The following is a 24,475-nucleotide window of genomic DNA, read 5'->3' as shown; positions in this document are numbered from 1 at the left end:
CCCAAGAACCAGCCAGCTCTGCTTTCTTTAAAACCATTTACTTACAAACTTTAATTCAGCAAAGGAAAGTCTGTGAGAGAGGACTGGGGAGACGACACCCCCCTGGAGTGGATGTGGACCCCCCCCAAGAGTCCGGGGAGAGAAGCTGGTGGCCCAGCCGGCCAGGGGGAGGGGCCCAGGCTCTCCTCAGGCCCAAAGGTCCTGCTGCTGGGCAAGGGCAGAGCTTATCCGCCTGAAGTTGCTGGACTCCCACTGGGCCCACAGGAGGCCAGGAGGCCAGCTCCAGGTGATCTAGCCTGGGGATGGAGAGGTGGAGCTCATCTTCAACATGGGGGGTGGGGGTGGGGGGAGACAGCAGAGGCTCAGTGAGATGCACAATACCCCACTCCCACAGACTGACAGCAGGACTGGTTTGAGCTGGCAGAGAAAACCCGTCTCTGCACCTAGGCCTGGGCAGGAGGGATGATGAGTTGGTTTGCCAAAACCAAGGCTTTGGCCTTTTACTGTCCCCAGAGTGGGGACTCTGGGTAGAGGGGCCCAATCCCCAGGCCAGAGCCATTTGGTCCTGAGTCAAGCTTCCGGAGCTCGGCATCTAAGAGGCTCTGACCGCAGGGCCTGGGACCCGGCTTTAAGGCATCAGAAGGTGAGGGAACTGTGGCAGGAGGCTGGGGACCCCGAGCTGGAATACAGGCCAGAGTGGGCGGGCAGGGGCAGGGCACATCCATGCCTGCAGCAGACAGGACAGGAAAAGGGCTGAGCCATTTCAAACCGAAAGTGTGGAATGAAGGCCCAGACAGGCTGGACCTTGAAGGAATCAGAGCTGGGGGTCGTCCTGGATTGTTTAAAAAATAATACAAATTAGAAAAGGAAACAAAAGTCAATCGTCAAAGTTAAAAAAGGGGGACAGTCTCTGATCCTCACGGGAGGCCAGGGGAACCTCCAAGGCACTCGAAAGGCCAAGATACAGGAGTGACGAGGCAGGAGAGGACTCCCAGAGAGACAGACACAGGCGGATACAGGGGAGGGGAGAGAGAGCTGGCCAGGGCCCCTCTCTCTTAAGGCTGTAGAGTTTCCATGCCGGGAGCTGGCCCCCAGACTCCCCCACACTCCTTGGGCTCCGGCTGGTTGGTCAACAAAGTCTTTCAGAGATTTTTCTATTACTGAAAGGGGGAGAGGGAAACACAAACAGAACACCAGAAAACCCAAAAGCAATTCGGTGCAGGCCCTTGAGCATCTGGCGCCGGCCCCTTAGAAAATCCTCTTGCGCTTCAGGTAGGAGTCTGCGTAGTGGCCGCCGAGGCCCTGGGAGTGCTGGCCGACGTAGCTGCCTTCTGGACTGGGCTCGGGCGAGGGCAGCAGGTGGGCAAAGCTGCGTTTCTGGCCACCCAGCGGAGTCTAGAGACAGAGGGGAGGGGGTGGCACGTCAGGGGCCATCTGGGGGCCACCGCTCCCCAGCCCCGCGTGCTCCCGTTGCCCCTCCCCAGCTCCATACCTTCAACAGGTGGCTGTGGCCGTTGGGCCCAGGGCCGAGGCCCAGGAGCCCTTCTCCAGAGCCCAGTGGAGAGGAGCCGACCGCCTGGGAGACATGGGAGAGAGATGGAGTGGGAGAGGAAGCAGCCCCCAGGGCGAAGGCAAGGGGTTTTGGGCTCAAATCCTGCCTCTCCCACTCATTAGCTAGGACACGGGGGGGGGGGGGGGGGGGGAAGATTACTTCTCTCCTCTGAGCCGGTTTCTTCATCTGTCAACCGGGGCTAACATCACCCACACCGTGGGCTACTGGAGAGGGAGTGAAAGGAGGCCAGGAAGGCTGGGCGATACCAGGTGAGAGCCACACAGGTGTGGGGAGCACAGCCTGTTTCAGGCCGGCCCTGAGCAAAGCTGACCCCTGCTCTGTCACCACCCCGGGCTTGGCCCAGGCACCAAGGGTCACAGGGCCTCCCGCATCCTGCCTGTCCCTGGGGACCTGTCCTCAGCTGGGGAGGCTCCTCACCTTGTTAAGGTGGCTCTGCTTGAGGCCAGCCTGCAGGCCACTGGTGAAGTAGGAAGTGGGCGAGCCCGAATAGAAGTGGGAGAGGGGCCCCCCGCCGCCCCCGCCGCTCCGTTCACCAAAACCACTGGGCGGGGGTGACATCTGCAGAGAGGGGGCCGGGCTGAGTGAGACAGATTATTGAAGAATCCAACCCCTTTTGCAGACCCTCCCAAATGACACTGGGCTTTGTCCCGTGACTAGCTTTGGCCAACAGGAGGGTAGCATGACTGTAAAGGCAGAGGGGCCTGCCTGAGGAACCCCGGGACCACCACCACACGCAGGACAGCATCACAGGGTGGCCTGCTGGAGGATGGGCTCCACATGCAGCAGCTAAATCACTGCAGCTGAGGCCTCTGCTGCAAGGTATGTGGCTAAAACCACTGCAGACTGCTGAGCCCCAGCTGTGCTGTCATGTGACTGTCACGTCATGTGACTGCAGAGACCCCCCCCCCACACCAGGAAGAATGGTGAGAAAAAATGTTTGCTGTTCTAAGCCACAAAGTGGTGGGGCCGCTTGTTAGGCAGCACAGGCTAACTGATACACCCAGGAGGGGAGATGGACAGGGCAGCTCTTACTTTGTGTCGGCCGGGTCCGTGGGGCCCTAGAGCTGGCTCCCGTGGGTGGGAGAAGAGCCGCCGAGGTCCCACGTCCTGAATGAAAGTGGGAGAAGCACGCTGGGTTGGAGTCTGCACCAACCTCACCCCTGGCTGAATCCCACAGCACAGCTGTTACTGGGGAAGTGCCCCCGCCAAGAGGGGGCACGCTCTACTGTGTGGGGGCAACTTCCCACTGCAGGTGGGGCAGCTGCAGTGAGACAGAAAGTGTGCCCCATTGCCAGGAGTGGTGACACCCTGGCCCCAGAGATGGCTGCTGGGAAGGCACATGGCTCCCATGGACCTAGGTGTTCGGAGTTCTTCAAGGCCGGCGAGGGATCCGGGTTGTGTGAACTCTTCTACATGTCAGCAGTGACGTTTATTTCAGCTGTTAAATTTTTTAAAACCCAACGTGGACCAAACGTAACGTAACACAGGGGTTACACAGGTGGCCAGGCTGCAACGTCTGAGCTAGAGGAGGTTGGAATCATAGAAGGAGCAGCTCTCCAGTGACAGAGACAGGAATCAAGGACGGGAGAGCAGGACAGAGACCGACAAGACACTGATCCTGGTCTCCAAGGGGAAGCGCAGCCTAAAGTCTCTGGGGAGAAAAAGACAGACAGGAACCAGGTCTGATGGGCAGAGACAAACAGACAGGAGACTCAGGGCAGGGACAGTGTCTGGCACATTCTTCTCTGTCTCCCTTGTGCTTGCCGGGCAGTCAGTATTAGTGAAATACTTGTTTGGAGAATGACTTGCTATCAAGGGGACAAGGGGCCACGGCAGTGGCCCTCGGGAGGGCAGACCACATGGGAGCTGGGTACTCACCGAGGGGTAGTCGAAACCATAGCTGTCGGGCAGCCCTGGTTCGGGGGGCAGGCGGGAGCTGGCGAGAGGGCTGAGCAGGCGGGACTTGAGCTGGAAGGCTTTGCTGCTGCCACCACCTCCGCCACCGCCTCCGGGGGCTGGGGGGTGAGGCAGGTGGCCCTCAGCTGGGCGGCGGCTTCTCCCTGTGCCTCCCCAGCCCCGAGCCTCCTTACCCGCCAGGTTGCTGGCTGGGAGTAGGCTGTGTAGGTTCAGGTAGGGATTCAGGGGGATCCGGAAGTCCTTTGGGGGTTCCCCCAGCAGCGAGACCTGTAGCAGGAGGGCTGGGTTCGTGAGGGCCCCTGGCAGGTGGCACCTTGCGGGGGGGTGGGGGGGAGGCTGGAATGGTACTGGATGTGGGGAGGAGCCTTACCCCGGGGGGCGGTGGCAGAGGCCCACTGTCTTTCTGGAGGCTTCTAAGGCCAGTGCCTCGGAGGCCCACCGGGGCAGGGGGTGGAGTGAGCTGGGCTGCTGGGGGACCCAGGCCTATGGCTTCCCGGTCACCCCCAGAGGGGCCAAGCAGTGGCGGCAGCAGAGGTGGTGGCTTCCCTCGCCGGGGTGGCAGCTCCGGGGGCAGGGCCCCCCCTACAGAGAGAAGGAGGTGTTGGTGTCCAACCACACTAGACCTGTCTTCCCGGGGCCCTGAGCTTGGACAAGGATCAGCAGGTACTGGGCAATGAACAGACCCCTCTGAGTACATCAACTCCCAGGATGCTCACGGCCACCCTGGGAGGTGGGGGCCCAACGGACGGATGGGACTATTGAGACCCAGAGACAGTAGGTCATTTTCCCAGGCCCAGTGAGGACAGGGGCCTCAGGAAGAGAAAGTGAGAAGGGGCCCAGAAAGATGAGGAGAGGCGGGGGTCTGTGTTACCTGCAGACAGCTCTCCGAGGAGGGGGTTGGCCGGCTGGGCCCCAGGCTGAAGGGTGCCCAGGGGAGAGTCTCCCAGGATCCCAGGCTTCTGGAGACAGAGCACAATCAGCTGGAGATGGGCCAGGGTGGCCCGGGCAGCAGACAGGTGGCACCCAGGGTCTCAACAGTCACAACACCCAGCACACCCAGAGTGCAGGCCATGGCCGGTCACGGGCAGACGCGCACAGCGTCCCCCAGTGTCTGCGACATCTCAGCCATCACCCATCCAGCTGTCCCATGGGGACGGAGGGCCTCCTGTCTGCCAGGGCCCATCTGAGACCCCGGGGAGCCCCAGGGGGCGTGCACCATATGCTCAACATGTCAGGGCCTGTCACCCCACACAGGACAGTCCTTCCTAGGCACACTGCCCACACCCAGCCCCCCTGATTATTACGGAAGCACAGTGTCCAACACAGTGTGTGTACCAGCCACGCAAGGGTGAGCCCCTAATTCCCTAATCCCGTCAGTTACTGTCAGACACACCCGTGTCACTGACGTGGCCCTGACAGACAGGTCAGTGACACGTGTGTCCGTGTGCGGCGGGTCTGCTTGCAGGCGTGTGCGCATGCCTCCCACGTACGGGTCTCCGCGTACGTGCACCGAGAGAGTGGTGACGTGGCGTATGTATTTCTATGCGCGGTATACCTATCTGTGTGTGCCTTGGTCTGTACGGGTCTCCCTGTATGCGCGCTGAGGAGGTGGGAGCGAGAGACCGCACTCCTCCCCCGCGAGGCCTGGACTTCCCTCCCTAGACTGAGTCCCTTCCTGAGTCCCAAGCGCCTGCGACAGACCAGACCACGTACTGAGCCCCACAGACACGACCAGATGTCCCATCACCCCGGCGACGGCAAGCCCCCCGGCAGATGCGAGAAGGGCGTGAGGTGGAGAAACAAGGGCTGGGGAGTCCGTGCGGACGAGGAGGTCCCAGGGGCCCCGGGCCGGGCACGCACTTACCTTCTGACCCTGGGTCTTCAGGGCGAGCTGCAGCAGTGCCGTGGACAGGGCCGGCCCGCTGAGGAGCGGCACGGCTGGAGGTGCGCCCAACAGGCCTGGGGGAGACCGGGAAGTGAAGAGCGGACCACAGACGGAAGCCTTTGCCCCGGTTAGGTGCAACCCGGGGCCCGAAGCTCCCAGAAAGCAACTGACGTGCCCAAAAAAGGGGCCCAGGAAAGGGAGTCTGCTGTGGGGAGGGCCGGCCCCTTCCCACCACCCTGCCTCACTTGCCCCAGTGAGGGGCTCAGGACACCAGCTCACCCTGGTCACTGCCACTCACCCCAGCCCCTGCTTGTGGGTTCAAGTCCCTTATAGCTCAGATGGGAAAACGGTCTGGGGAGGCTGGGGTTCTGAGCGCAATGGGGACCGCGGCCGCCACTCTGCCCGGCCCCACCTTACCCTGCTTGCCCCCCGCGTTGCCATGGAGCAGGGGGTTCAGCAGCAGCTGGAGGGAGGCGGAGGGCCCCAGGTTGTTGAGCAGCTGCAGGATGTTGGGCTCGGGCAGGAGCCCTTTGCCCCGGTTGAGGGCCTGCAGAGAGAAACAGAAGAGCGGCTCAGGGCGCCACCCGGCCATGGGGAGGCCGGCTCACCCCTCCCTCTCACCCCCAGAGCCCAGCTGGCACCCTGACTTTCCCAGAGAGGAGGGCTCGCCCCCCGGTCCCCCCCCGCCCCCGGGGGCACCCGTCCCAGGCACACACTCACCGTGGCCTGGGCGGCGATGAGCGCAGCCAGCATGCTGCGGCCAGGGGGCCCCGGGGCACAGAAGGAGACTCGCAGGTGGCTGCCCCCCAGCGCCAGGCCGTCCGCCCGCTGCTGCGCCTCTTCAGCCATCTCTGCCGTCTCGTACTCCAGCACAGCGAAGCCCTTCAGCTGCCCATCCTGCCCATAGGCCAGCTGGCGGGGGCGTGGGGCAGGGGGAGGCAGACGTGAGCACCCGAGTGACAGTGGCCACCCTCACACGGAGTGACCACAGCGACCAGACCCGGATCATGACAGCGAACTCCCCAGAGGGGGTGGGTTCTTGGTCCTACCCTCTTCTGAACCCTGTTCCTGCACTGGCTCATGGAATCTTCTCAATGGCCCTAGGAGGCCGCACCCTACCCACTTTTCAGAGGAGACAACTGAGGTTCAAATAGGTCGACGTGCCCAAGGTCACACAGCTGGTGGGAGGGCAAAGCTGGGACCTGGCCTCGCATGGGTCAAGCTCCCTGGGCCTCTCGTCAGCGCCACTTGGGGGCCCCGATGGGGGCTGCCAAGCACAGGCAGCCTCAGGGAGGCAGGATGGCACGCTCGGGTTATAGAGCTGGGAAGAGGACACGCTGGCAGGAGACGAGGTGGGTGGCTGCAAAGTGCTGCTCAACCACGAGCCTCAGGCTGAAGACACGGCAGCCGGGACCGGGAAGGACACACAGCCTGGGGGTGAGGCAGGTGGCTCCAAGCTGGCAGGGCCGGGAGGGAGGGAGGCCCCTCCACCTCCCTTGACGGCGGCCCTTTGGTACTTCAGGCCCACCACCCCCGATCCAGACCCTGGGGCCAGATGTGTTCCAGGATCAATGCTGTTTGGGAGAAAGAAGGATGCGGCCCGCGCTGTGTATCATGTGTCCGCTCCCCCAGTGGGGTTGAGGCTCCCATGAATCAGACACACAGATAACTCTGCAGCAAGGCACAAAGATAAAGGCCACAGATGGCCCCTTGTCAGGTCAGGTCAGAGCTTGTCACCAACTCAGGGAGCAAACCTCTGGGTTTTCAGGGCATTGTGGGTGCCGGAATCGTGGGCTGGTGGTGTCCCAGAGCAAGCAGATACTGGAAGGACACCCAGTGGGACCTTGCACGCCCATGGGCTGGGTGCTGCAGGAGCTGTTTCACCACATCGCAGAGGCAGGCACCGTCAGCATGCCCACTTAGCAGGAGAGGAAACTGAGGCTCAGAGAAGGGCAGTCCTTTTGCTCAGGCCACAGAGCTGGAGCCGGCATCAGATGAGGCCAGGCTGATGGCCTTAAGGAGACTACCCGCCTCACTGTGGCTATGGCGGTCTCAAGAACCAATGATGCTCAGGGCGCCTGGGGGGCTCAGTCAGTTAAGCGTCCTACTCTTGGTTTCAGCTTAGGTTATGATCTCACGGTTCATGAGTTTGAGCCCCACGTCGGGCTCTGTGCTGACAGCTGGGAGCCTGGAGCTTGCTTCAGATTCTGTGTCTCCCTCTCTCTTTCAACCCCTCTCCCGCTCATGCTCTGTCTCTCTCTCTCAAAAATGAATAAACATAAAAAAAATAATAATTAAAAAAAAAAAAGATATTTAAGAACCAATGGTGCTGGGGTCCCTGGATGGCTCAGTCGGTTAAGTGTCCGATTTCGGCTCAGGTCATGATCTCCCGGTTTGTGGGTTCGAGCCCCGTGTCGGGCTGTGTGCTGACAGCTCAGAGCCTGGGGCCTGCTCTGGATTCTGTGTCTCCCTCTCTCTCTCTGCCCCTCTGCTGCTCATGCTCTCTCTCTCTCAAAAATAAGTAAACATTAAAAAAAAGAGCCAACAATGCTCCTCCTGGTCCCCAGTGATGCACAGTGTGGTTTGGAACCAAGACAACGTCCATCCACAGAGGACGGCAGAACCCACGAAATGGAAAATATCGCAGCCTCAACAGGAATGAGAAAGCTCTCATGCCTAAACACGAAAATGTGTCCAAGAAAGCGTGTAAGAACCAAACCAAAGCAGCCATGGCAGTATCTGGGTCAGGGAAAGGGGAACGCAAGGGCATATGAACATCTGCTTGAAATGCGTGATAAAATCACCCTGGAAGGAGACACAACAAACTGGTTTGAGCAGGGGCTGCAGGCAAAGGCGCTGTGGGGCCGGAGGGAGCCTTTGCCAGTGACCTTTCTGGACGTGCTGAGTTTCAAAACAAGACTGGACTGCCCATTCACAAAAAAAAAATAAAACGAGAAAGGCTTCTTACAACACCCAAGGTCTTACGATACGTGCTCTATTCATGTCTATGGCATCAGCATATCAGATGTGATGTAAATTGGCCTGTGAGCTATGGGATTTCCTTTCAACATCTCGGTTATGTTGAAAATGACACTCCCCAGCAGGACAGCAAACTCCCAGCTCAGCATCCAGCCTTCCTGGGAGGTGAGGGTGACCACCTTAAGAATGTGGACTCCCGGGGCGCCTGGGTGGCGCAGTCGGTTAAGCGTCCGACTTCAGCCAGGTCACGATCTCGTGGTCCGTGAGTTCGAGCCCCACATTGGGCTCTGGGCTGATGGCTCAGAGCCTGGAGCCTGTTTCCGATTCTGTGTCTCCCTCTCTCTCTGCCCCTCCCCCGTTCATGCTCTGTCTCTCTCTCTGTCCCAAAAATAAATAAAAAACGTTGAAGAATGTGGACTCCCCGCACCCCCCGGGGTCAGCTGACTGACCTTGACTCCCAGCCCACCTTACTGGCAGGCATATCACTGCACATGCCCATCCCTGGGCCTTGTTTTCTTCATCTGCAAGGTGGGGCCAGCAAACGAACCCACCTCAAAGGGTGGTTGTGGGGATTCAAGAAGCTGCTCCACGGTGACAGAGAAAGGTCGTGCCCTAGGTGTGCACCTGCTCAGTGCCCGCACAGGGTGGCTCCAGCCATCAGCCCACCTCGACTGAGCACTCCACCTTCACCTCTGACCAAGACCCAGATGCACACCTTCTCACGACATGCCCTGTCTCACAGATGAATAGAGAGAGGGGTCAGAGGGTAACCAAGGCTTCGTGGCTCCCACCTAGGGAGATTAAGGCTCCAACTGCAACGTGCCTGACACCTGGGCCTGTCCTCCATTCAACCAGGACACCTACTGTAAGTGGAAGAAGGAACAAACAGCCAGTCACAACAACCCAATCACAAAACACTGTCAGCCCCATTTCCGGATGGGGAACCTGAGGCTCAGAGTGAGAACCTGGTGGTGGTCGTGGCCCTGCTGTCCTACCTCCAAGAGAGGATGTCGCTGTCAAGCTAAGTCATCTGTCCTGAGCCCCACCAGAGAGCCTAGCACACGGCAGGAGGCCTACCCAGGGACAAGCACACAGTAGATCCCCAACGGAAAGCAGCAGCATGACCAAATGCAAAGGGAGCAGGAGAGGGGTTCCTAAGATGTCGGGGTCCCCAGGCCCAACACTCCCTTTACACAAGGGAAACAGGATGCACCCGGGCCACAGAACCGGGGTCAGAGCCATATACCAGCCTCCACCACGCCGGCCTGGGGCTCTGGAGCCAGGCCACGGCACTCCGATCCCGGCCCTGCCATGCCCTGGCTGTCCAGCCCTCGGCAGGGCGCTTGAATTCTTTGCGCCCCCTGAAAATGGGGATATCACCTGCTTCTCTGGGCTGTATTAGGATGAGGCGATTCCAAGGAATGTGCTCGGTGGGTGCTGAAGGAATGTCTCTGCTGGGGGTCTGCGGGCGAGACTATCTGCCGGCTAAGAACTGGGCCTGGCCCGTTCTCCCCACACTGTGCCTGTCCCGGGGCTCGTGCCGCACACAAAGAAGCGCATGACAAATGTGACTCGAATGAACCAGAGACCATTTGGCCAACGTGATGTGTGAGTATCGACTCCTTTCTTACGGAGGAGGGAAACCAAGACTCAGAGTGAGTGAGTGACTGCCCAGAGCCACAGAGCACGGCTGGAATCCAACCAAACCCAACTTCCTGACCTCAAGGCTTACATGGACCGTGGGCTTCTCTTGAGCCGCCTCCTTCGTGCCAGGCCTGGGAGCCAGAAGGCACTCGACAAACCTGATCAACACGAGAGCGAGAGGCTAGCGAGCCTTGCACTGAGCTTTCACCAAGGTGGTCTCACCTGCGTGTTATACGGAGGACCGAGGCCACCGAGATTAAGCAAGTCACTAAAGGGTTCGCAGGGATTTGAACCCCAGCCATCTGGCTCCTAGCTGGGCTGTCACCCCCTATACCACGTGGCTTTTCAAACAAGAACCCCATTCAAAGTGGCACTGCCGCTGTCTTACTAAAAGGGACCCGGGAGATTAGGAAAGGCAGGTGACTTCAAAGGGCCCCTCTGAGGTGCGCTCACCTGGCAGAAGGTGGGCGTGTGGACCGCCGACAGCGCCCGACGCAGGGCGTCCACGTCGCTGAAGCCGGGGGGCAGGTGGTCAACACAGAGGCAGCGGGAGTGGAGCAGGACGGGTGTCAGCTGCCCCGCGTCTGTCCAGTGCACGTAGAGGGTGCGCGGGCCCAGCGGCTTGCCCAGCAGGTCCGACTTGGCACGGGCGGCCGAGTCCTTCTTCATGTACTCGGCGAAGCCGTAGCCCTTGGAGTGGCCGGTGCGCTCGCTGTAGACCAGAAAGCAGCGCTCCAGGCTGCCGAAGGGCCGCACCAGCTCCTCGAACTGCTGCTGGGTGAAGCTGGGGGGCAGGTTGGCCACGCACAGCAGGGCGTCCGTGGGCTGCAGCTGCACCGACAGCTCCCGCTCCCGCAGGCGGCTCTGGTGGAAGGCGCTGATGGCAGCCTCGGCCTGCTCCCCGTTCAGCAGGGTCACGAAGGCTGCAGTGGGAGGGGGAGGAGGGCGAGGATCAGCGGAGGCCGACCCTTCACCCTGGGGCCGCCCGCCACCTCCCTTTAAGCCTCCTCGTGTGACTTTGGGGTATCCAACAACCGGGACATTTCAGGCACCAGCCGGATGGGACGGTTGCCAGCCTTAACGACTGCTACAGGCGTCTCCTGCCTCCGTGAGGCCTGCTTCCTGCCCCTCGTCCGCGCTCCCAACCCACAGCAGTGCTCGCCTACTGGGGCCTGGCTGGGTCCTAAAAACTTGCTAACTCAGGTGACACACGGGAGTGCTTAAGCATGTGGTCGCTGGGGCCGGGGTTTCTGCTCCAGCCCGAATGGCTCTGGGGTCTCCGTGTCTTCACGTGAAATAAGAATAACGTACTCCCGCCCGCCACCGTCTTGCCAGCAAGAAAAGAGGCCCAGAGCAGCGCCTCCTGCCCGAGTGAAGGAGTCCGGACTTGAACCCAGGCAGGCAGACCCCAGAACCCTGCTCTGCACCCCTCCCTCACCACCTTTCCAGGCCACCAACACCTCTCAAATCCAGGCCCCTGTCACCCGCCACAGCCTCAGCCCCCACTGCCACTCCTGGTTTGCTCTCTCCACCCAGCAGCCACAGGGAACTTTTCAAAAGGATCATCAGATAATGCCATGCCGGTGCCCAGGGGTGTCTCACTGCAGGGGCCAGTGGCTCCTGCGTGGCCTGGCCCACTGGCCTTGCTGGCCCTCTCCCACCTCTTTCTTGCTGCTACTTCCTGGACTGTGCCACGCACACTCTGCCTCGGGCCTTTGCACCGGCTTTTCCCTGAGCGTGGAACACTGACCTCCAGGATTCTTCACCTGGTTAACTCCAACCCACCGTACAGTCGGCCTGCAAACATCACTTCCCCCACAAAGCCTACCCTGACTGTTCCTGTTTCAGATCCCAGCTCTGTGCTCTCACAGGGCTCTGCAGTTTCTGGTCCAATGGTCATTTCACCTCCACATTTGCAGCGGTTTGAATAACAGCCTTTTTCACAGACTAGACTGTCTCCATTTGGTTAACAGCTATGTACCCAGTGCCCAGCACAGGACATTCAACACTCATTGTTGGAAGACTTTATGAATGAAAGTGTCATTTAACTTCTGGATCCTCAATGCCTCGCACATCCTCATATTAGATGCCCAGTAAATACTTCTGACTCATGGCCCCTGCCAATATTTTACTAAGCACCTACTAGGTGTCAGGCTTTTTAGGTATTCTAGTGTGTTTGGCCTCATGAATAACTCAAGCAGGTCATGCCCAATCTGCTGGTGAGAAAACTGCGGCTCAGGAAGGTACATCACTGGCCTGTGGCCACAGAGTGAGGATAGACCGGAACTTGAACCCAGGTCTATTAGTCTCCAGGGCCCAAGATCTTAACTACTCTAGGCTGCAAGGTGAGTCTTGAGGGGTTACTTGTCCTCAGCTACTTCTCACCCATCTTATAGATTGCAAGAAAAGGCCCTGGAAGGTTTAAGGCAGAGACATCCACAGAGAGCTTCCCATGCAAGGGGTGGGGGTGGGGGTGGGGGTGGGGGGGTGCCAAGGCTGACAAGACCCATCTTTGTTCTCAGGGAACCAACCACTCGGTGTGGGAGGCAGGTGAGTGAGAAAGTGACAATGGTCCAGGGTGACAGTGCCATGATGGGTGTGGTGTTCAGGGCACTGTGAAGATGGCAGAAGGGACAGCTAAGAACACTGGGAGAGGGTGGAGAACCTGGGTGGCTCAGGTCAGTTGGGCATCTGACATTGGCTCAGGTCATGATCTCACGACTCGTGGGTTCAAGCCCCTCAGGCTCTGTGTTGACAGCTCAGAGCCTGGAGCCTGCTTCAGATTCTGTCTCCCTCTCTCTCTGTCCCTCCCCCACTCACACTCTGTCTCTCTCTCTCAAAAATAAATAAACATTAAAAAAAAAAAAAAAAAAAGAACACTGGGAGAGGGAACAGCCTGGAACCTTATGGGTGCCCGAGGTGCTGGTGAGGCTGGGGCACATCCCTGCAAGGCAGTCAGGAGAAGGCTCTCAGAGAGTTTTGGAGAGAGAAGAATAATCAAGGTTAGGACCAGATTGGATCAGATTTGCAACTAGATCAGAGCTGGCTACTGGGGGAGGACAAGCAGGGGCTTGAAGTCAAGGAGGCAGAGAGGCCAGCGGGAAGCTGCCAGTTTGGAAGAGATGGAGAAGGTACGGATTGGAAGGAAGCTGAGGGATGGAAGGGCACCGACTGTTCTGGAGGGCTTGAAGGAGAAGACCAGACAGGCCTGGGTGACTGGCTGGCTGGGGGGATGGGCACGGGAAGTGGGGAGCCCAATGCCCAGGTCGGGCAGCCCAGGGGAGGAACACCAAAGCTGCCCCACAGTGGGTACCCAGGATGAAAGACAGACTGGGACAACAGTCTGTCCTGCCCTGACCTAGGGGACAATGTTGGGCCTGAAGTTCCAGAGAGGAAGCACTGGGCCTGGACCCTCCCAGCTTGAGGGACTGTCACCTCCTGCCACTAGCCCAACCCATACGCCCCACAAACCTGTCCCTTTGTATTTGTCCACAAAACAGTACTTGAGCTCATAGTCGCTGAGCAGGTCGTGCACTTCCTGCGGAGAAAGAAGCCAAAGGATACGGAGTCACCAGGGGCTGAAGGGAGCCACCCAGTGCCACCTCCACATGGACCAGCTAAGAAGGCAGATCAATTACCAGACCCGTTTTACAAAGGAGGAAACAGGCTCAAAGCAGTTACTTGTCCAAGGACGCTGAGGCCACTCCTGGCAGAGTTGGGATGCAGAGCCTAGCTGCAGACTCCAAGCTTTGAACTAACACAACACACCGAAGAGTAAGCTGGGTCTGAGTTCAACTCCCAGCTCTGCGGTATGCCCCTTAGGGAAATAATTTCAACCCATCTGAACTTCAGTTTGCAAGTCTGACTCTTTCCGACAACCGGACAAATTACGCATTAGCCCATTTTGTAGATGAAAAAAAAACTGAGGCTCAGAGAGGCGAAGGAACATGTCCAAAGTCATGCAGTTGGTCAGGGCAGCAGAGGGAATGCCACCCAGGGGTACCTGACTGGGGACTCTGTGTGCTTAATAAGCCCACACTGCATGGCTTCACCTGCCTCCCAATTCCCTCGGGCTGACAGGGCTGGCCTTCTTGCAAACCAACGTTGAGGACAAGCTCTGAGCCAGCTAATGCCAGACACACTGTGCACCCCGCGGGAGATAAAGTGTTCTCACCGGAGAGACGGTAAGCACTAGGAGGACCAGCTCTAGAAAAAAACTAGACCATGCTTAGTGGCACCTGACCTAGGTCTGTCGCCAAGTCACACCCCTTCCCTTCTGGGACTCCACCAGCCATGTGCCTACCTACGGGCACGGAGAGTCAGTGGCAGATGTGCGGGTGGGTCAGAGAGCAGAGATTTTTCAGCAGCAGGGAGAAGGAACCCATCCCACTGCGGCGCGGCAGGGCAGGGCCGACTAGATGCAATCTCCTTGGGTCCAAAGAGCACTGGGAAGCCCTGCCCAATGTAGGCCCCAAAAGAAGGGCACCTCGGGCCAGATTAGTGTGAGGTGGGGGGCAAAGAACAGTGCCCCCCCCCCTTTCCTGCAGGTCTTTGAGCTGGGGACAGGAGTCTCTATTTTTCCAAATTAATCCAGGGGTTTTGGGGAAGAAAAGACCCCAGAAACTACTACAACTTCCGGATCTCTCAGAGGAGTCGATAAACGCGTGCTACGGAAAGGCTTACTCTAGCCAACCCTGAAACTTCTGGATACGAGGTCCCGCCACCCCAAGGTAGAGGGGGTGGGGAAAAACACAATCAGAGGAAGGACCAACTGCCATCCCTACTTCCACGGCCCCACTCTAGCAGCCCATTCACAATTCCCAGCAAGGCCAAAGTTGCCCGCCCCCTTCCATTCCCTGTCCCGAGATAACTTGGTTTCGTCCAAGCCCGTGGTCGCCCCTAGCAACGTCCTCCCTCACTCCAAAGTTGGTTTCTCCTTCCATCACCGCCCCCCCATCCTGCTCTTGGTTTCTCCCGAACCCGCACAGATCCCGCGCTTGGAGTCTCCCGCCGACGCCCCTCAACGGAGCCCAGTGTTGGTGTCGCCCGGTTCCCCCCGCGCACGCGCACGGTGGTATTTCCCGCCACGCTCCCCCCCCCCCCCCCATACCTGGTTGGTCACGTCCCCCGGGAGGCCCCGGATCAGTATCTTGCGGCGGTTACGGAACTGGCGCTCGGTATGTTCTAGGCGTTTCCGGATCTCCTCTGGATCTAGCGGCGGCAGTTCTTCTTCGGGTGCCCGGCGCTCCGCGACATCGTCAGCTTCAACCTCGGCCCCAGTCTCCGGGCTCAGCGGGGGCCGGTGAGTAACGGACACGTCGGCCGCCATCTTGGGAAACCCGGCGCCTTCTGGGACCAGCGAGCCTGGGCGGAGCGGCATAGAGCGGCAACGAGGGCGCGCCCGCCGATTGGCCAGGAGAAGCCCCACCTCCTTTTCCACCCCCTCGGCCCATTGGCTAAGGCCCAGCCCGCCTCTCAAGAGTTCAAGCCGCTTCTGGGCGCCACAGGCCCCACCCCTTTCTGCCAATAAGTTGTCACTCAAAGAGGGGCGCCTGGGTGGCTTAGTCGGTTAGGCATCCGACTTCCGCTCAGGCCATGATCTCACAGTCCGTGAGTTCGAGCCCCGCGTTGGGCTCTGTGCTGACAGCTCAGAGCCTGGAGCCTGCTTCGGATTCTGCTTCGGATTCTGTGTCTCCTTCTCTCTCTGCCCCTCCCCTGTTCATGCTCTGTCTCTGTCTCAAAAATAAATGTAAAAAATTAAAAGAGGGGCGCCTGGGTGGCGCAGTCGGTTAAGCGTCCGACTTCAGCCAGGTCACGATCTCGCGGTCCGTGAGTTCGAGCCCCGCGTCAGGCTCTGGGCTGATGGCTCAGAGCCTGGAGCCTGTTTCCGATTCTGTGTCTCCCTCTCTGCCCCTCCCCCGTTCATGCTCTGTCTCTCTCTGTCCCAAAAATAAATAAACGTTGAAAAAAAAATTAAAAGAAATTTGGGGTGCCTGCATGGCTTAGTCAGTTGAGCATCCGACTTTGGCCTAGGTCATGATCTTGCAATTTGCAATTTGCGAGTTCGAGCCCCATGTCAGGCTCTGTGCTGACAGCTCGGAGCCTGGAGCCTGCTTCAGATTCTGTGTCTCCCTCTCTGCTCCTCCCCTATTCACGCTCTGTCTCTCTCTGTCTCTCAAAAATATATAAATGTAAAAAAAAAAAAAAAAAAAAAGATTAAAAAAAAAGTTGTCACTCAAAGGACGCAAAGCACAGTGGGTGAGCTCCTTAGCGCAAGTGGAATCAAGCAACAGACTCCGGATTTTCAGGGCTTTATTGGTGTGGAACCGGGGATACAGCCAAACCCCTATCGTCGTTGGTCCAGCATCCCCCAGGTTCGAAGCTCAGGACGGCCCCTCCCCCACAGCCTCCTCGGGCTGCCTAGACGTCAGGGGCAACCAAGTGCTCCCCTGGTTCACTTGGTAAATGTCACTCCTCTTCTGCAACCCGAAGACGTACACTAAGGCCGCAGTGGTAGTCACCAACCCCAGGGTCACTAACACCACCATGACAATGGTGACAGCACGGGCATTCCGACCTATGCAGAGAAGCAAGGAGTATAAACACACGCACTCTCCCCGCGTGGGTTGCCCATCTGGATCCGCAACCCCGTTTTGGCTCACCCTGAACGTTCATCACCACGGTCACAGTGTATGTGCCTCGAGAGCTGACCGCCCGGCAGGAGTAGGTACCACTATAGTTTAACATGACGGTAAATGGAATCCCGACGGGCACCTCATTCCGGGAGCCTTCCTGAAAACAGTGCAACTCGGGGTCCGGATTGCCCCGGGCCTGGCACCGCAGGACATTGGTGGTTCTGTCTTTCCACGTCAAGCGCTGGGGACATTTGGCTTGGTCAATCTTGGGACCGTCTATGAAACGGTCAAATGATTAGACATACTGGAGTCACAGCGTGGCAAGGAAGAGTAACGTCTTCCCACCAAACAAGGGGAGCAAGGGTTTAAAGGTCAGAGTGACCTACTCACACAGAACACGCAACTGGACGCTCCTGTTCCTGTGTAAGATCTCCCTGTCCACCTCGAGCGTGGCATTGCAGGAGAAGTTGCGCCTGTCATCCCTCTCGGTGGCGATTAACTGAAGCTGGGCAGGCTGGCCAGGGGCCGCAGCCGGAACTCCGTCCAGCGTGACCTGGACTCGGGCTCCGGCCGCGCAAGTCACAGTCACTTTGGTCCCCTCAGAGGCGCTGGACTCACTCAGGTTTAGGATGGGCCCCCAGAAGCCTAAAAGCGGGGCCTTGCCCTGGAGTTTACTGACCACCCACCTCACATCGGATCCCCGCCCTCCATAACACCTGTTTCGTCTCGAGGTATCAGGCCATGCCTTTCTGCTACTCTGCGGGTCCCCACCGCCTACCACCCCCCCCCCCCCCCGCCCCCTTCCAACTTGGGACACTTGGGCTATACCCTTAGTTACTTAGACCCCGCCCACACTACAACCCCTCCCACTTTGGAGGCTCAGGCCCCACCCCTCCAGTCTAGTCTTCGTCATCTGTGCGGCGCCACTCGGCTACCGAGGCCGCGCCCCTTGTCCCGCCTGTCGAGCCGTCTTGGCTCCGCCCCCTCTTACGGTAGATGGTCAAGTTCTCCCGGGCCTCCCGGCTGTCGCTCCCCAATGTCAGGTTGCAGACAATCTCCCGAGCGCCCTCCTGCTCCGCGCTCGCTGTGACTGTAGCTGTGGCCGTGATCGTATCCCCATGGCTCTCGACAGCAGGATTCAGCATCTGGTTCCCCAGCGCCAGTTGGACCTGGGCCTCGGAGGCCGGGAACAGCCGGTCCAAGGTGCAGTTCACGGACCACGTCGTTCCCACCTCCAAGAGCCGGGGGACAACGAGGTGTGGGGGGGTCACGGGCAGGGCTGCGGAGAAGGGCAGGCGTGAGCAGGAGGAGGTCTCCCAGAACCGTGAAAGGGTCTCCCCTTACCCCATGACTCGTTCAGTGCCCCCAACCACGGTCCTTTCCCAGAATACCTTGCGGCCTGGATCACCCCCTACCCAGAATACACCCACGGAGCCTTCTCGTAGGCTACCGCGGCCGCGAGTCTCCCAACGGAAGATGTGCACGGTCCAGTAGCCAAGGGCATGGCTTCCCAGAAGCCGTTGAGGTCCAGTCCACTCCGTTTTCCAAACCCTCCCGGCCAGGGCGCTTCTACTCTGGCTTAGCTCATAACCCACCGTCCGCAGCCCCTTCCCTCACCGAAAGTTCGGAGCTGCCTGGGGGCCGAGCTGTTCTGGAACAGACCCAGCCCTCGGGACCGCAAGTCCAGTTCCGTGCGGCACGAGAAATTGGCGAGGTGGTCGTCTCTGCCCGCCAGCACCGTGACCGTGGCCTCGGCGGGCTCCCCGACGGCCGGCTGCCGGCTCAGCTCCTCCTCCCCGCGGAGCAGCACCACCGTGAGGTTGGTCCGGGGCGCCCCGCCGGCCACCTGGCAGAGCAGGGTGAGGTTTTCGCCCACGGGCTGCCAGCGGGGCAGGGGGGCCAACTCCACGCGCTCCGGGAACCCTGGGGTAAGGTTGGGGGTGGGGGAGAATTGCACTTAGCAGCCAGCCCTGCAACTCCCACCCCAGAGAGCAGAGAGGGGGCTGAGGGTGCCCCAGTGCAGAATTGAAATTTTGAATAAACCTGGAGAGCTTACTTAGTATGTGCCTGCAGAAGTGTTTGCTATTGTCATTTAGCATCATGATTATTATTTCCTGTTTCGTGGGACACCTTGCCAGGCACTGAAATAAAGTCAGATTTTCTGTTCTGGAGAAATTCACAGTTAAGGGAAGAAAAAAAAAAAAAAGAAGAAGAAGGAAGGAAGGGGACCAACTTATGACCACATACAACATTATTAGTACTCATAAAAGTTCCTGTTTATTTAGAGTTTTCGTTAGACTTTCCAATTTAAAAAAAATTTATTTATTTTGACAGAGAACAGACCACATGAGCGGGGGAGGGGCAGAGAGAGAGAGGGAGAGAGAGAGAGAACCCTCAAGCAGGCTTTGCGTGCAGTCAGCACAGAGCGTGCTGTGGGGCTTGAACTCACAGACTGTGAGATCATGACCTGAGCCGAAGTCAAGAGCCAACACTTAACTGACTGAGCCGCCCAGCTGCCCCTCCTATTCCAAATGTCATCCACCTTCATTCACAGGCAACCAAGTGAAATCTTCTCTATTATTCTTCTCCTTTACAGATGGAGAAACTGAGGCCCAGAGAGGCAAAGGTGAGATGACCTATCCAAGGACACATAGCCAGAAAGGGGCCCGGCTGGGTTTAGAAGGTGAGACTCCCAACTCCAGACCCGTGTATTCACCTGCCTCCTTTTTTTTTTATATATATAATGTTTATTAATTTTTGAAGTGGGGGGCAGATGGAGAGTCCAAAGCTGACAGCAGACAGCCCAGTGCAGGGTTCGAACTCACGAACTGAACCATGAGATCATGACCTGAGCTGAAGTCCAGACGCTTAACCGACTGAGCCAGGTGCCCAGTCACCTGCCTCCTTGATGTCACATCTAGGGACTCCCATGGCTACTCCCAGCTTCTGGCCTGGACTCTGGCCTTGGCCTCTCCCAGAGCCTGGCCCAGCCGCCCCCACCCCCCCCGCCCTCAATCCATCCGAGGCTCTCCAGGCTCTTACCAGAGCAGCCTCTCAGGATGCTCTGACACAGTCACGAGGGACTCAACACCCCCAGGCTGGGTCCTCTCCCTGCCGCAACAGTAGTGTCCCTCTGAGGCACACGTACCAAACCCTGGGCCTCCTTCGGGAAACATCTCATACCCTCAACGATTTGAGCCCGGATCTCAGCTATCACAGAGGCCCGTGCACTGGCTGCCATGAAAAATATTTCACATCTTACTACAGGGAAGTGTAGCTTTTCAAAAGTTCCATGACACCATTTCACTTTTATGAAAGACCTGTGTTAGTTAGTATTAATGGAAAGAAATCTGAAGAGTATTTCCGCTTTTAAGAAAAATGGCTGGGAATGCAAGCTGGTGCAGCCACTCTGGAAAACAGTCTGGAGGCGCCTCAAAAAACTAAAAATAGAACTACCCTACGACCCAGCCATTGCACTACTAGGCATTTATCCAAGGGATACAGGTGCGCTGTTTAGAAGGGACACATGCACCCCAATGTTTATAGCAGCACTATCAACAATAGCCAAAGTATGGAAAGAGCCTGAATGGCCATCGATGGATAAATGGATAAAGAAGATGTGACACACACACACACACACACACACACACACACACACACACACACACACAATGGAGTATTACTTGGCAATCAAAAAGAATAAAATCTTGCCATTTGCAACTACGTGGATGGAACTGGAGGGTATCACGCTAAGTGAAATTAGTCAGTCGGGGAAAGACAAATATCATATGACTTCACTCCTATAAGGACTTTAAGAGACAAGACAAAACAGATGAACATAAGGGAAAGGAAACAAAAATAATACAAAAACAGGGAGGGGGACAAAACAGAAGAGACTCATAAATATGGAGAACAAACTGAGGGTTACTGGAGGGGTTGTGGGAGGGTGGGTGGGCTCAATGGGTAAGGGGCGCTGAGGAATCTACTCCTGAAGTCATTGTTGCACTCTATGCTAACTAACTTGGATGTAAATTTAAAAAAATAAAAAATAAAATTTAAAAAAATGGCAAAAAACGAAAATACCATGCAGCTATACAGAGAGCAGTTATACAGAGAGCAGGCACCCTGCACGGGGAAGGTGGTGCCACCAGGCTCCCTTCCCGGGATTACACTCAGCATCTCAGCCGCAAGTCCCCAGGGCTCTGACCTGTGTCTGTGAGCATCAGTGCTTTATCTCCATTTATTTTGCGCATCTGTTAGCAGGATATGTCCTAAGGTCTCAGGAAAGACTAGGAGGGGCTGATTTTGGCTCAGGTCATGATCTCATGATTTGTTGAGTTCAAGCCCCGCACTTACAGCATGGAGCCTGCTTGAGATCCTCTCTCTCCCTCTCTGACTCTCTCTGCCCCTCCTCAGGGAGCATGTGCTCTCTCTCAAAATAAAGTAATAAGCTAAAAAAAAAAAAAAAAAGCCTAGGAGAGGTTATTTTTGGGGTCTGGGAATGCTCACCATTTTTTCAATATAAATTCATTGATTTTTCACTTTCTATCATTTTGACTTATAAAAAGTTTCATAGGAATGCTTTACTTTCGGACAGTAGGAGAAACCTTTATTTACGATTTTAGAATATTTAACAAAGAGGCCCCCATCGGGGCACCACTGGTCAGAGATGATGATAGGCCAGCAAATGCCAGGAATGCTCGGGAACTCGGGGTTGGGGTGCGGTGGGCTAGCCACAATATGGAGCATACGCCAATTTCTACCGTGAAAGCACTGCCTCGATGGCCGCTTTTAAGCTACCCAGTGCGACACAGGGTTGGGAAAAGGTGAGGACAGTCGGCTCCGGTGAGCCAGGACCTACAGGCTCCCGCAGAGCCCTGGACAGAGGCATCTGAAACACACACAAATGTACGCCCTATACAGAAATGCGGACACAAAGATATGAATGCAGCGACATGTACTGACACAGACAGACATCCACGGCCACTCACACACGGACACACACATTGACATAGAAAACACGCTTACACAGATATACACACAGGTGTGGATACTGACGTACACAGACGTGTACATTCACATTCACACTCAGATACACACAGACACGCGTGTGCACTCACACAGACACACAGAGATGATGACACACATACAGACGCTCACAGACACGCACACAGGTACACAAAACGGATACTGGCCCACAGCAGGAGCCTACACACGGTCACACGCACATACTACACTTATTTAGGAAGGCTTCACAAAACGGTAGGTTCCATGAGTGTCCGTACTCTATTTTCTCGTCTACTGTATTCTTTTAAGTGCAGAGGGATTCTGGCAGGAACCATAAGAAACAGGGGACACCCGGGTGGCTCAGTCGATTAAGCATCCGACTTCAGCTCAGGTCATGATCTCACGTGATTCATGAGTTTGAGCCCCGTATTGGGCTCTGTGCTGACAGCTCAGAGCCTGGAGCCTGCTTCATGTGTCCTCCCTCTCTCTGTCCCCTCCCCACTGGTTCTCGCTCTCTACCTCAAAATAAATAAATAAACATAAAAAAAAAAAAAAGAGAGAGAAAGAAACTGGTAACAGTGGGGTCTGGGAAGGAAGACTCATCTGTTAGGAACAAGGGCTTGAGGGCCAGACTACCCACTTCTCCAGGCTATGAACCCTGACAAGCAGCTTTACCCCGTTGAGGCTTAAATTCCTCATCTGTGAAATGGGGCTCCTAAGTGTACCTCCCCCGCCTGGGAGACTTCTTAAAGACTGAATGAACCCCTAGTGTCCACATTTAAAACAGTGACCACTCGCAGCCAGCACAAGGCAATGGAGGTTTAACACACACCTTTTTATACTTTTGGATTTTGGAACCACATGCATGAATGATTAACTGCTGTGAAAATAAAAGTAATACATAAAAGACACGAGGTATCATTTAAGAATCCTTGTTGGGACGCAAGTTGATTTCACAGCTGCTGCCCTGGCATATGGTTGAGATGTATCTCTCTGTCTCTGTCCGTCTGTCTGTCTGTCTGTCTCTCTCTCTCTCTCTCTCTCTCACACACACACACACACACACACACACACACACACATTCAGGTCCAAGCTCTGGGTCAGAGCCCTCGTTCCTTTCTGGAGACTCAGGGTTCCCTGCTCCCCCGCACCACTACTGCCCAAGGCCAGTGCCGCCTCCAAGCCACAGTCACTCACGGTATACTGTGATGTCAGAGGAGGCTGTCATCTGGAAGCCATCGCAGAAGCCGGAGCAGAGGACCTGGCTGTCACTGGTCACACTGCTGAGCTGGAAGGCTGCCCAGCCCAGGCCATTGCCCACTGGCTTCTTGGGTAGGGATGTCTCCAGGGTGATGAGTTTGGGATTGGGGCAATCCGTGCTGCAGTTCACCAAGAAGGACCCTCCTGCAGGCAGCACCGGGTTCTGGGGCTCCACCCTCAGTGGGAACTTCTGCCCCTGGGCACCTGTGGGAACAGAGGGACACCGCCGTTTGTTCCAGTGCCTCAATCTACCCTTCTGCAAGGCCCCACCTTTTCACATCACCTCCCTGCCTTCATGGTACTTCAGTCCGGTGGGGAAGACGGATGATTGGTCAGGAACTGGGGAAGCCTCCGAGGAAGGCTAGGGGAGACCCTGATCCAGACTGTAGGAGGAAGCACGTCAGGGAAAGCTTCCTGGAGGAGGGAACAAATCGGGCCAGTTCGGAAGGGCAAGTAAGGATAGGTTATCTGAGTGAAAGGGAAGTGATCCTGGCAGAGGGAAAAGGAGAGACAGAGGTCCAGGGAGGGACTGTGTGTGTGTGTGTGTGTGTGTGTGCACGCGCGTTGGGGTAGGAGACAAGTCACAGGCAGGGGAGCCCTGAAGGCTGAGTTAAGGAAGCCATAACTTTCTGTTGAGGCCAGTGATGAGCCCCCTGTCAGGTGGGAGTTTAAGGAAGTGTTGCGGCAGCCAGGATGTGGGAAGCTTTGCTCTCTCCATTCCCCCACCCTCCCCTGATCCCCCAACTCCAGCCCTCCCCAGGCTGACTTGCCTCACCTGGGGGCAGCAGACAGCAGACCAGGAGCAGGGAGATAAGTGTGGTCCTGCAGGCCCCCCGCAGCAGCCCCGAGGGTGACATCTTGGCCAGCCTGCAGGAGGAAGTTGCCTTAATGAGGTGCAAGGCAGTGGGGAGCAGGCGGGGCACCCTGGGGACGGAAGCACAGCCACAGTGGTTACAATTACAGAAGTCCAGGGGCTGCTCTTTGCCCCGACCTGGGGAAGGGCAGAGGGGATGTTCTGTGGCCCAGAGGGTCCAGAGTGGGGGACCTAGCGACGACGTGGAGGGTGCTGCTGGGTCGTGGAAGGGGCAAACCTGACTTAACACCGCTGGCCTCTAAATGCACTGACAGGAAATGCTAACGCAGTCGGCTTCCTTTGTTCTCAGCACAAGGAAGACACCTCCTTCCTGATGAACTTGGGTGAAGGGGGGTGTCGTGTTCCCAGAGAGGAAGTTAACACGGGATCTCCTGACAGACATTGTCCTTGAAGTGATAAGGTGGGATTTCAAGCTGACAGTGGGGGGGACTTCTAGGCAGGGTCTAAAAGCGCAGTGGGAGATCTCAACATTCCTTGTGGGGGTGAATAAGAGACTTGGGGGTGACAGTTGAGGGACCCCTGAGATGAGGGAAGATGTGAAAATGAACAGAGCCTACATGTATCGGGCCCTTGTGGCTGGCTGTGTGTTGACTGAGTGGCTACTGGGGGGCCCTTTACCTCTGAAGATCTTCGAGGACCCCCCCCTTCCCCGTGGGTCATGCTGAGGCCGGGTGTTTGGGGTACAGCCGAGTCTGGAGCCT

General features: G+C 57.2%; 2 protein-coding genes across 3 annotated transcripts; both read right to left on the bottom strand.

Moving 5' to 3' along the window:
- Positions 1 to 19: 19 nt before the first annotated feature.
- RAVER1 (ribonucleoprotein, PTB binding 1) lies at positions 20 to 15,393 on the bottom strand. Of its 2 annotated transcripts, XM_086699124.1 has the most exons (14): positions 15,109 to 15,393; positions 13,470 to 13,536; positions 10,452 to 10,921; positions 6,096 to 6,287; positions 5,793 to 5,922; positions 5,355 to 5,449; positions 4,362 to 4,449; positions 3,861 to 4,072; positions 3,664 to 3,757; positions 3,452 to 3,588; positions 2,606 to 2,680; positions 1,991 to 2,131; positions 1,493 to 1,576; positions 20 to 1,395 (listed from the first exon to the last, which is right to left on the bottom strand). In XM_086699124.1, exons 1-14 carry the CDS (start codon positions 15,376 to 15,378, stop codon positions 1,249 to 1,251), a joined length of 2,202 nt encoding a protein of 733 aa, XP_086555250.1. In that variant the 5' UTR covers positions 15,379 to 15,393; the 3' UTR covers positions 20 to 1,248. The 2 variants fall into 2 exon arrangements, with proteins under 2 accessions (XP_086555250.1, XP_086555249.1); XM_086699123.1 differs by having other exon boundaries at positions 3,452 to 3,757.
- Positions 15,394 to 16,293: 900 nt separating this feature from the next.
- Positions 16,294 to 24,021, bottom strand: ICAM3 (intercellular adhesion molecule 3). Its single transcript, XM_086699122.1, has 7 exons — positions 23,676 to 24,021; positions 22,838 to 23,104; positions 18,251 to 18,556; positions 17,625 to 17,912; positions 17,024 to 17,278; positions 16,661 to 16,909; positions 16,294 to 16,575 (listed from the first exon to the last, which is right to left on the bottom strand). The coding sequence occupies exons 1-7, from the start codon at positions 23,755 to 23,757 to the stop codon at positions 16,382 to 16,384; spliced, it is 1,641 nt and encodes a 546-aa protein (XP_086555248.1). The 5' UTR covers positions 23,758 to 24,021; the 3' UTR covers positions 16,294 to 16,381.
- Between the last annotated feature and the right edge of the window lie 454 nt (positions 24,022 to 24,475).

This window comes from Puma concolor, chromosome A2, assembly GCF_028749965.1.
Source record: "Puma concolor isolate L17-30 chromosome A2, mPumCon1.1.hap2, whole genome shotgun sequence".
In the NCBI taxonomy this organism is placed as follows: Eukaryota; Metazoa; Chordata; class Mammalia; order Carnivora; family Felidae; genus Puma; species Puma concolor.
Note: the sequence above shows the minus strand (reverse complement) of the source record. Positions and strands in the feature narration are given on the sequence as shown.

Coding starts and splice junctions, on each gene's coding strand:
- ICAM3 (XM_086699122.1), bottom strand. CDS start 23,757: ATGTCACCCTCGGGGCTGCTGCGGGGGGCCTGCAGGACCACACTTATC. Junction 17,913..18,250: donor CAGGCAGCTCCGAACTTTCG/GTGAGGGAAGGG, acceptor CCTTCTCCGCAG/CCCTGCCCGTGACCCCCCCA. Junction 17,279..17,624: donor GGAGAACTTGACCATCTACC/GTAAGAGGGGGC, acceptor CCCCGCTTTTAG/GCTTCTGGGGGCCCATCCTA.
- RAVER1 (XM_086699123.1), bottom strand. CDS start 15,378: ATGCCGCTCCGCCCAGGCTCGCTGGTCCCAGAAGGCGCCGGGTTTCCC. Junction 4,450..5,354: donor TGAAGACCCAGGGTCAGAAG/GTAAGTGCGTGC, acceptor CTCTGTCTCCAG/AAGCCTGGGATCCTGGGAGA. Junction 1,396..1,492: donor GCCACAGCCACCTGTTGAAG/GTATGGAGCTGG, acceptor CTCTGTCTCTAG/ACTCCGCTGGGTGGCCAGAA.